Raw genomic sequence first — 12,431 nt, forward strand, 5'->3', positions numbered from 1 at the left:
TACATTAATTCAACTCACTGTAAATGACATCTCGTAGAATGATGCAATTAATTCACCATCTAAACAAAATACAAATAAGGGTAGGAAAAGATGCCAAAATCATAATTCTTTGTAGAAGTTGGATTCTAAATGAGGACATACATTGATGCTAGGATTTGGTTTAATCCAAGCTTGCATGGCTGTTGCTCTGTTCTGCAGCATGCTTGCAGTTTTTGTACTAGCATTGTCAATGTAAACCCTGCAAAGGCCCTGCAATGAATTGATAGACTGATAGGTTAGGCTGCACATAAGGTCATGCATTCAAATGTATATAAGGATGCGTGCATTGGGTTTAAAATTATAACTCTTTGATAGGAAGCCGTGAATGGTGGAAGACAATTGATAACTAACTGGAAGAGGAGGCTCCACAAACACACCAACCCTCAATGATGGGGGAGCACAGCACATCAATGTGAAACTCAAGGCTGAAGTGCTGAGTGGATGATCCATCTCAGCATCCACCTGAGGTCCACAGGATTACAGATGCCAGTCTTCAGCCAATTCGATTCACTCCATGTGGTGAAGGAATTGGTGTTGCAAAGGCTATGGGCCCTGATAACATCCCGTGCTCCAGAATTAGCTGTGCCCCTAGTCAAGCTGTTCCAGTACAGCTACAACACTGGCATCTGCCCAACATTGTGGAAAATTGGCCAGGTGTGTTCTGTCCACAAAAAGCAGGACAAATTCTACCCTACTAACCACCGACCCATCAATCTACTCTCAATCATCAGCAAAGTAATGGAAAGAGTCATCAATAGTGCTATCAAGTGGCATTTAGACAACAAAACTTACTCATTGATGCTCAGTTTGATTTTCGCCAGGGCTACTCAGCTCCTAACCTCATTATGGCCTTGTTCCAAACATGCACAAAAGGGCTGAACTCCAGAGGTGAGGTGAGAGTGACTGCCCTTGATATAAGACAACATTTGATTGAGTGTGGTATCAAGAAGACCTGGCTAAACTGAAGTCACTGGGCATCGAGGAGAAAGCTCTTCAATGGTTGGAGATGTAAATCATAAGTCTTGCCTAGCACCAAGAAAGATGGATGTGTTGCTGGATGCCAATCAGCTCAGTCCCATGGTTATTGCTGTAGGAGGTCTCAAGAGTAGTGTCCTAGGCCCAACCATCTTCAGCTGCTTCATCAATGATCGTCCTTCCATCATAAGTTCAGAAGTGGAGATGTTCGCTGATGATTGCACAATGTTGAACACCATTCATGACTCCTCAGATACTAAAGTAGTCCATGTCCAAATGCAGCAAGACCTGGATGTTCAGGCTAAGTTGATAAGTAGCAAGTAACTTTCACGCAACATCAATGGTGGGCAAAGACACTCTCCAACACAAGAGAATCGAACCATCACTCCTTGACGTGCAATGACATTACCATCAGTCAATTCCTCCACCATCAGCATCCTGGAGGTTATCATTGATCAGAATCTTAACTGGAACAGCCACATAAATACTGCGGCTAATAGACCAGATTAAAGGCTGGGAATTCTGAGGCAAGTAACTCGCCTCCTGACTCCCCCACACTTGTCCACCATCTACAAGGCACAGGTCTGGAGTGTAATGGACTACTCTCCACTTGTCTGAATGAGCGCAGCTCCAACAATACTTGAGAAGCTCGACTCCGTCTAGGACAAAGCAGCCAGCTTGATTGATATCCCACCCACCCACCAATATTTACTCCCTCCACCATCAATGCACAATGGCAGCAGTGTGCACCATCTACAAGATACACTGTAGGAACTCACCAAGCCTCCTTCAACAGCACCTTCCAAATGTGCAACCTCAACCATCTAGAATATAAAGGACAGCAGATGCATGGGAACACCACCATCTGTGAGTTCCCCTCAAAGGCACACACCATCCCGACTAGGAACTATATCGCTGTTCCATCACTGTTACTGGGTCAAAATCCTGGAGCTTCCTTTTGAATAGCGCTGTGAGTATACCTAAATCAGATGGACTGCAACGGTTCAGGAAGGTGGCTCACCACCACCTTCTCAAGGGCAGTTAAGGATGGGCAACAAATGCTGGCCCAGCCAGTGACACCCACATCATGTGAAAGAATAAAAAATAACAGTTACCAGCTTGAAATGTATTGTGATTCATAAGAAGGGTTCAATTCACATCAATAGGCTGCAAACAATGCATGCATGTCATTGTAATGTTATATTACTAGTAGAAATTGTGTAAAATAGCTTTATAGCTGCTATTTTAGTCACGATAAGATGAATTGCAGCAACTGTGGATCCATTTTTTAGACTCTTGGACAGCTCCTGAAATCAGGAAAGACGTGTTCAAAAATTCATTCAATTATTACCATGATGTCCAATTGTGCATATAACAAACAATGGTTCAAACTTCTGCTGCCTGTATCCTATCCCCCACCAAGTCTCAATTCATTCCTGTCCTCACTGACCTACCTTAGCTCTGGATCTCCCAATGCCTTCCATTTAAAACTCTCATTCTTGTGTTTAAACTTCATGGCTTTGTCCCTCTATCTTTGCATTATTCACCAGCCCTACAAACCTATTATTTTGACGGGTCTTTTGTGCATCACTTTCGGTTTGTGGCCATTTTTGGCCTTCCCTACTGTCACCTAAGCCCTACACAAAATTGTTTACCAAACTGACACTTATCCCATTCAGCTCTTCTTAAAGACATTCCTTTAAAGCCATATTTAAGTAAATTTTTGATACTCCCTCTTAATATTTTCTCCTTTGGCTTGATGTCCATTTTTTTGATTGTTCTGCTATGGGTTATTTTGGAATGTTTTTCTATGATAATAACCTGAAGTTCCAAAGTCACGCAACACTCTGAGAGAAGGAAATTCTCCTCATCTCTGTCCTAAAAGGGCACCCATAATTTTAAAACAGTGCCCCCTAGTCTGGACTCACCTACAAGAGGAAACATCATTTTCATGTCTACCTTGTCAAGATCTTTCAGGATCAATCAAGTCACCCCTCACCCTTCTAAACTCCAATGGAAACAAGCCCAGTCTATCCAACCTTTCCTCATAAGACAACCCATTCAGTCCAGGAATCAAGCTAGTAAATCTCCTTTGAACCACCTATAATGCATTAACATCCTTTGTTAAATGAGACCAAAACTGCACACACTATTCGAGATGTGGTCTCACCAATGCCCTGTACAATTGAAGCATAACATCCTTTTATGTTTAATTCCTCTTGTAATGAAGGATAGCATTCCATTAGCCATCTTAATTACTTGTTGCACCTGCATACTCACTTTCTGTGACTCATGCACTAGAACATCTAGATCCCTCTGCACCTCAGAATTCTGCAATCGTTCTCCATTTAAATAATACTCTGCTTTTTTATTCTTCCTGCCAAAGTGAACAACATCATATTTTCCCATATTGTATTACATCTGCTGGATTTTTGCCCATTCACTCAATCTATCTATATCCATCTACAATCTCATGTCCTCTTCACAACATACTTTGTGTCATCTGCAAATTTAGCTACTACGCCTTTGCTACCCTCATCTAAGACATCGATATAAATTGTAAAATGTTGAGGCCCCAGTGGGACTCCACTCATTACATCCTGCCAATCAAAAATTACCCGTTTATGCATACTCTGTTTTCTCCCAGCCAGCCAATCTTCTATCCAACCCTACATGCTGAGCTTTTATTTTCCACAATAACCTTTGATGTGGCACCTTATTGAATGCCTTCCAGAAATCCAAGTAGAGTATATCTACCGACTCCCCTTTAACTACAACGTAAGTTACTCCTTCAAGGAACTCCAATAAATTGGTTAAACATGATTTCCCTTTCACAAAACCATGTTGATTCTTCCTGATGACCTTGAATTTCTCTTGTTACCAGCTATAACCTCCTTAATGATTGATTCTTGCACCTTCCCCATGACAGACCTCAGGCTAACTGGCCTATAGTTTCCTGTTTTCTGTCTCCCTTCCTTATTGAATAGAAAAGTTATATTCGCTACTTTCCAGTCTGATGGCACCTATCCGGAATCTAACAAATTTTGGAAATGACGTCATTGGCAACCTCTTTTAAGACCCTAGGATGAAGTCCATCAGGACCTGGAGACTTGTCAGTCCACAGATCCATCAATTTGCTCAGTAAGTCTTCCCTAGTGGTTGTGATTTCACCAAGTTCCTCTCTCCCTTTCACCTCCTGATTTACAGCTATTACTGGAATGTTTTTTGCATCCTCTGTCGTGAAGACAGAAGCAAAATATTTGTTCATTTCACCTGCCATTTCCTTATTATATACTATTAACTCCCCATTCTCACTTTGTAGAGGACCAACTCTTTTCCTTTTTTAATACCTGAAGAAGCCCTTGCTATACGTTTTTACATTTTTAGCTAGCTTCCTCTCATACTCTTAATTTAATTTCTTTCTCCTGATTAACCAGTAACCAGTCATTCACTGCCATTCTTTATATTCTGGCCAATTGTCTGACCTGCCACTCATCTTTGCGCAGTTATATGCTTTTTCCTTAAGTTTGATGTTTTCCTTAACTTTAGTTAACCAAGGATGGTGGGTCCTCACCTTAGAGGAATATAAGCTTATTCTGAAATATTCCCTTAAATGTCTCCCACCGCTCCTCGATTGATCTATCCTCTAGCCTAGTATCCCAGTCCACTTCAGATAGCTCAGCTGTCATGCCCACAGTCACCCTTATTTAAATTTAAAATACTAGTCTTAGACACACACTTTTCTCCTTTAAAAATTGTAGAATTCAATAGTATTATGGTCTTTGCTACCTAGGTGTGCCTTTACTCCGAGGTCATTAATTAATCCTGTCACGTTGCCTATGGTCAGTTATTATTTAAATGTCAATTGCAACTGAGGGAGACAAAAGCAGCCATGAGAGAAAGATATGAGATCGCTGGAAAACAAGATTGTGCATAATTGTTGTTGTAATAGCAAAAACGTTTTCAGCCATGACAGGAGGCAAAAGGCTGTCTTTTAGTGGCCTTATATGATCTTTAGCACAGGTTCAAAATGATTTCCAGGTTTTAGCAGTGCTGTTAAATGGTTATTTCACATCTGTCTTTCGTCCTGTAGATGATGCCCTTTATTCAACAACATTATAAATATTAAAATGGCATCTTGGATAAATAGGAAATCTTAAAATAGAGGGGGCTGCAGGTCCTGATGATGTCCATTGAAATGTGCTGGAAAAATGGGACAGGTGCTTGCCGAAACTTTCAATACTTCAATTGAATCAGGGTCCCTTAGGTAAGAAGGTAGTTCATGTACCTCCAATTTTCAAACAAATAGACAAATCAGAGCCAGGGATCTACAGGCCCATCAACCAGCCATTACTCAAACAGAAGATGCTTGAAGGAATCCTGAGAGATGCTGTCTATAATGATTGGGAAAGGGAAGGAGCTATTAGAAATTTACAATTTGGCTTCTGGAAAAGAAGGCTGCACCTTACAAACTTGATTGACTTTTTTGAAGCAGTCACTAGGTTAGTGAATGAGCATAATGTAGTTGACATTGTCTACATGACTTTTCAAAAGGCTGTGTAATAACTTACAGGATAGATGTGCGACATTAGGAATTAATTCCAATTAAAAAGAAACAGCCTCAGAGGGACAAGCATCTTAATACAGCACACCAGAGCATCAGAGATTGAATTTATGTTCAAATAATTCCACATCCAATGAGCTCAGGCTCAGGATATCCAGTGGAAATGAGGTATTTTTCTTTAGAAAGGTGAAAACACATTGGAGAAAGGAGAAAATTTTGAGGTGGCAGGAAAGTAGATCTTCCAAAGAGTTGACATCTTTTGCTTGACAATATGGACCCATGACATAATTAGTCTGTTGTAGTTGAGGTACCTAAATTTAAAAAGAATCGTTATCTACATGCACACGTGAGTAATATGGCACAGTGATATCCCTTTATCAAACAATGTCTTTATTACCAGACATTTCCTTTTTTGGCTTTTGTTTTAAGGAAAAATTGTTTTAGTCACTGTAAAATATAAACCTAAATATACAGCAGTTTTACTTACAAAGTTAAACAGATGTTCTAAAATATTATACAACTATCAGAAACATTTAGTTCCCCAACATCCACAGTATATAACTCCACTCTTGACAAAACAGATTTTATTGTACAATCCTCTAAAATTTTAAATTTCATAATTTTTTTGTACAAAGTACAGAAAAAATATTTTAAATTCATTTTAAATAAAAGCAAAAAAGTAAAACATGTTTACATATATGTATGTATAAAGGACTGGGTGATGTCTGAGTGTGGTTATCTAAAAGTGAATCCAAGTCAGAGTTCTTCTGATGCAAGGATACAGTTTTCATTATCTTACAAGTGTACCTGACCACGGCAGGTAACTTTGTAAACAATAAAGTGAAGTGCCTCAACACAACCAAGCCTCCTAAACAGATCATGTGACAGGGGCCACAGGATCTGAAAGTGGACACCATCTTAAAAATCAGTGCTTCTTTTAAAAAAAAGAAAATAAAATAACAATCAAATGAATGTGTTTACATATGCAGTGTGCCAGGAAAAAAGTTCCTAATTTGGGCTACCTGCCAAAAAGCAGAAAATTACATTTACAGAAAGATAAGAAACAGACAGCATACAAAAAAATTATAAACAGGGAGATTTCTTTTGAAAAATTCACAAGTCCATCCAAAATGGAATTCTGGCTTCCAAATGTACAAGAACATAGACAACAATGTCATTTAGTATTCAGAATAGTGTTTTTTTCCAAACACAATGATCCATGAAATAACACATCGTTTACATCATTTACAGTTTTGTTTTTCTTGAATATAGGCCATAATAATGTAGGAACAGCAGCCAATATGTGACCTAGTCCTTTAGCAGTTAATTATATGTTTCAACCTCATTGTCAGAGTATAGGTACGTGACAGATGATCCCAACAGTTCCTGAAGTTCGCTTGTGAATTCCACCAGCTCCAGTGTTTCTTTATTGTCAATGTCACGGGTTTCAAAATTCTCTGGGTAGGTAAAAAATTGGCTCAAGGAAGCCTGTCTGTAGAATTCTGCCTCTGAAATGGTGGCGTTTTCAATATGAGAAAATGAGGAACGAAAGATGCGGGCTGATACTTTCAGTCGCCGTAGTACATCTGTTAACAGCAGCCAGTTCCGGGGACTGTTATGAAGAAGGAATAAAACGTTACAAGTTTTATATGAGTCCCTGAATCATAAGAATGGCCTTGTAGTATAGAAATTAGACTATTAACTGGATATCACTTATAAAATTTAGCTTAGTTATATTATCTGATGATTTGATAGGTTATACATCTAAAATCAAAAATATCTTAATTTAAAATATTTAAAATGCTTTTCTCGCGCTTTCAATGACTTATCTAGCTTGTTGTTCCAAATGCATCCTACTAATGCATAATAAATATTATGACTTATGTCATAATGTTTGAAACATACATTTCTAATAACCTGCTGGACTTTCCTGGCAATGAATATATATTTTTTAAGCAAATTACCCAGGGTGAAACAGAGAAAAAACTGTTCTCTAATGAGGGTATTATCACCAAAATGTGTGTGGAAAATAGAACGAGGAAAATATTACAGAAATAAGTGAGATATATGTTGAAGCCAATGGAATAGACAGGTATGTGTTGTGTGTGTGCATGAAAGGTTAGAATACAATCATGGGATTTATATATAATAAATATGTATTTAAATAATATATAAAAATATACTTGAATACAGCCCTTGCATTTTATATATTTTTATTCATTCATTAAATGCGAGTGTTGTTGACAAGGCCAACGTTTATTGCCCATCCCTAAATTGCTCTCGAGCAGATGGTGGTAATTCACCTTCTTGAACTGCTTCAGTCCATGTGGTGTAGGTACATCCACAGTGCTGTTAGGGACAAAGTTCAGGATTTTAACCTGTTTTAACACTGTTAACACTGATTTAACAGTGAAGGAGCAGCAATACAGTTCCAAATCAGGATCGTTTGTGATTGGAGGAGAACTTGTAGGCAATAGTGTTCCCATGTGTCTGCTACCCTTGTTCTTCTAGGTGGTACAGGTCATGGGTTTGGAAAGTGCTGTCAAAAGACCTTGCTGAAGTGCTGCAGTGCATCTTATAGATGGTGCATACTATTGCCATTGATGGTGGAGGGAATGAATGTTTACGGTGGTATCTTAACCATTTACTTACATTTGAACTTTGAACCAGCTCATATTTTTACATTAGGCTCCACAAAGGAATGAGTTTACCAAAACTGTCATAGAATGTGGATGAGGTGCCAGGTCAATGGAAGAAGGAAAATATAGTTGGGTTTTTCTCAGCTCGTCTTTCAGTATCACTTATTGACCAACCATATTTACTGTTAGCCAAATTTTTTTTTTTATTCATTCATGGATGTGGGTTTCGCTGGCTGGGCTAACATTCATTGACCATCCCTAGTTGCCCTTGAGAATGCGGTGGTGAGCTGCCTTCTTGAACCGCTGCAGTCCATGTGGTGTAGATGCACCCACAGTGCTGTTAGGAAGGGAGTTCCAGGACTTTGACCCAGTGACAGTGAAGGAATGGCAATATATTTCCAAGTCAGGATGGTGAATGATTTGGAGGGGAAATTCCAGGTGGTGGTGTTCCCATCTATCTGCTACCCTTATACTAAAATAATCAAGATGGTTTATCAGAATCTATCTAGAATACATACCCCTGAGAGAGTGAGACCTGAATGTTGTAACAAGGTAAAAGAGGGGTATCAGAAAACTCAAATTCCAACACATCATCATACTCCTCTTCCTCATCACTAGGGCCTGGTGGATTAGCCAAGACATCAAAGCCAGACTCCTCTACTGGTTCTGAAATCACAAAAGACACTAAAGGTTACTTGCAGAAGAGAATCAGCTATTTCTTTGTGACTGTCAAGTTATAATGCAAAAACTTATATTTTTCAACAGCATCAGAACGGAATGTATCTTAACAAATAGCACACTATTTAAAAAAAGCTTTCTGTCATATACAGACATGGCCTTAAAGTATTACATCAAAGATAAAACAAATAATTTTAATAAAAATAATTTTTGTGGCATTCACAGGTCACATTCAAATACGTCATGTTGTTTAAATCCCACCAGCAAGGGACAAGATGCACTCATCAGACATCTCAGGTTTCAGTTCAAATTCCAAAAGCTAGTTAACATTCAAACCAGTCTGCAATGAATGAGATAAGCTTTACCAGTTCTCAATTGGCCACTGGTAGTTCCACGCAGAAATCAGCTGTTAAGGATACTCTTGTCATTAGGTTGATGGTCATCCTGTACCCAAAACAACAACACTGCTGTTTCAGCTCACACGGTTTGCTTCCAAGTGTCTGCAAACTTCAACTCAAAGTTGGGTTTTATAGACACATGAGCTAACTCAAAGATTTATGCATAATGATCAAAAATCTACAAAATATTCTTAAATTTGACATATTTTGTATAGCTGTGAAAATTCTCCAGCCTCTAAATACAAGATTCCCATGTTTAATGTCACTTTTCCTGGCTGAAGTCCTCTCTATTGTTATCAGCACTAACACATATGATTCAAATAAGTGTGTACGTGGGCCACACACATCTTTGAGCCGAATTACCTTCCCTATCTACAATATATCCTTTATTACCATGAAACACTTCATCCAGGAAGTTGACCAAGACCTAGAGAAACTCAGAGTTCACGACTGTACCTTTAAAGTTACCAAATTGTTCAAATATAATCTTTAATTACCAATTTTTATTCCAAATTTGATCTCATCCCACCTGAAGGTGTTGGTTCAAGCTAGTGCATAGTTCCACTAGCAATATCCACCATTCAGTACTTTACCTAAGTGGACATTTTCATCTAGAGTCAGTCCATCTGTTGAGCATAGAAAGCACCATAGCCAAGTCTGATTCTGTTCCCTTCCAACCTCAACATTCCCAGGATGGATTACTGAAACATTGGTTAACACCATTCACAAAACTTCTTCCATCAGCTAGGAGCGATCAGGTAACTTAGTACAAACTATGGATCTATGCAGTTCAACGTCAATCTGAGCAGCGTGTGAACTCACTAAACTGTTGGAGAAGTTATCATCTTTACATCTATACCTAGAAAATCCATACAATATTTTCTAAAAATGTTTCCAAATTCCAAATGGACCCAGGAAAAGTTTACATTGTATTCACAGAACAAAACCATTCTATTTGGTCCAACTGTTCCATGCTGATGCCGGACATGAGCCTCCTCCTAGCCTTCTTCATCTGACCCCATCAACATAACAATCATTCCTTTCTTCCTTACCTGTTTATCCAGCTTCCATTTCACTTAACCCTTGTGGTAGCGAGTTTCACAATTTAATCTCTTTGTGGGTAAAGAAATTCCTCCTGAATTCATGTATTAGTGACTATCTTACATATATGTCCTTAGTTTTGGTTTTCTCCACAACTGGAAACATCTTATAACTACGCTGTCAAACCCTTCTGTAATCTTAAAGACCTATCAGATTACCCCTAGGCCTTCTGTTTTTCTATTCTAGAGGAAAAAGGTCCCAGCTGTTTAATCTTTCCCGACAAGTATAACCTCCCAGTTCTGGTATCATTTTATTGCATCTCTTTTGCACCTTCTATAGTGCCTCTTTTTTAATATAACATGAAGACCAGAACTATCCATAATACTCCAAGTGTGGATTATATTTATTAATTATATATTATATATATTTATTAAGTGTGGTTTATATTTCACCCCTCTCCTATTTTTACTCAGTTCTGTTGAAGGGTCATGAGGACTCGAAACGTCAACTTTGTTTTTCTCCACCGATGCTGCCACACCTGCTGAGTTTTTCCAGGTATTTCTGTTTTTGTTGTGGATTAACCAAGGTTCTATTCAAGTTTAATATCACTCTAGAATTGAAGCCCAATGCATTGTTTTTATAGCCTTGTTGATCTGCATTGCTACTTTTAATGATACGTATCTGTACCTGCAGATCCCTTGGCTCCTTTACCCCATTTAGGCATTTATTTTCCAAGGATAATGTGGCCTCCTTATTTTCCCTATTATAATGTGTAACCACACACTTTAATTTTCGGGTTCATTTGCAAATTACACACCCATTCTGTAAGTTTATTAATGGCCTGGATTGTGCAGTCAGTGGTGAAGTATGGTCACTCGCAGTTGACTTTGAAAAAATCCTCACTGAAAGATCTTTTGATCTCTGTGCTGAGAGCTTTATCTCTCTATGTGCAACTGATTGCTGCATAGTTTAATGGGAATTCCTAGTGTGGAGCTGCAGTGATACCATCAGGCTGTCCAAGCAGCTAATCACATTACAGAATTCTCACAGATAGCTAACCAGGAAATGAAAAGCACTAATAATCAAAATACTTCTAAAGGTTTTACAGAGTGCAAAATAAAAATGGAAACCTATACATAGGATTAAGGTAGAAACTGAAATATCAGTAACAAATTTAAGTATGTATGATTAGTTAAAAAAATCTAGTAATTATAGTGGAGGCATTTAACAACACTCCACAAATATAAAATTAATTCTTTAGCGCCAGATTAGTTGCACTTCATTGTTTCTAACAATGGCATGAGAGCAAAAAAAAAGGTTTGTTCCAGATTCATTGATTTAGCTGTTTCCCGGCTCTGTGGGGGGTGGTCCACTGTGCAGCCTGTGACGAAGCAGTGGATGATTGACTGCAATGTCAGGGTTTTTGTTTTAATCTGTGCTTGCTCTAAATCTGAAACTATGCTCAGATTCAGAGGGATAAGGATGGCAAATGTTGATGGTTCACCATCAATCTATATTTTTTTTAAAATCCCACAAATTCCCAGCCAATGTTTTCTTATATTTTGTTGCAGTCCTCAACTGCATTAACTGTAACCCCAATGTTATGCACAAAATTTGAAATTGTACTTCTGGTTCCAGGGTCCAAATTGTTTACAAAAATGGTGAACAGCAGTTGTTTCAGCACCAGTCCCTGTGGAACACCCTTCACACGTTTTGTCAGAATGAGTACAGGTTGATGTTTTTGGATAGAATGATTATTTAGTCTTTGTAATTCTTCCTTCCACTTCTAACTTTCCTCCTTTCAAATTGCATGCAAAATTTACCCTTTTGCTGTAGAGCATAATGGTCCCTATTCCTCTCCTGACCTGCTAGGAGGTGCACTCGGTACATGAAATGAATTTCTCCCTTTCCTGATCAGTTTTCTGTTCCTCCTCAGGTTGTGTAGCAAATAACAGAAATGTGTTCTTTAGACAAATGAAGTGGGATTCAAACTTAGACTTAAGTCGAAATTTCAGCATTTAACTAGTAGACTAAATATAACCTTTATATGATAAGATAAATTAGAGACATTCTACTTTGAGGGAACGCTTTTCTTTA

The 12,431-nt window shown here is 38.4% G+C and overlaps 1 protein-coding gene across 10 annotated transcripts in view; it reads right to left on the reverse strand.

The window, feature by feature from the left end:
- Positions 1-5,951: 5,951 nt before the first annotated feature.
- Positions 5,952-12,431, reverse strand: part of bcor (BCL6 corepressor) — a 189,838-nt gene continuing 183,358 nt past the window's right edge. For all 10 annotated transcript variants that reach the window (XM_041211000.1, XM_041211005.1, XM_041210997.1 and 7 more), the window contains 2 exons: positions 8,736-8,883; positions 5,952-7,190 (listed from right to left, as the gene is read on the reverse strand). In XM_041211000.1, coding sequence (XP_041066934.1) covers positions 6,902-7,190; positions 8,736-8,883 — 437 coding nt within the window. In that variant the 3' untranslated portion in view covers positions 5,952-6,901. The remainder of the gene's footprint in view (positions 7,191-8,735; positions 8,884-12,431) is intronic.

The sequence above is a fragment of the Carcharodon carcharias genome, chromosome 18 (genome assembly GCF_017639515.1).
Source record: "Carcharodon carcharias isolate sCarCar2 chromosome 18, sCarCar2.pri, whole genome shotgun sequence".
In the NCBI taxonomy this organism is placed as follows: domain Eukaryota; kingdom Metazoa; phylum Chordata; class Chondrichthyes; order Lamniformes; family Lamnidae; genus Carcharodon; species Carcharodon carcharias.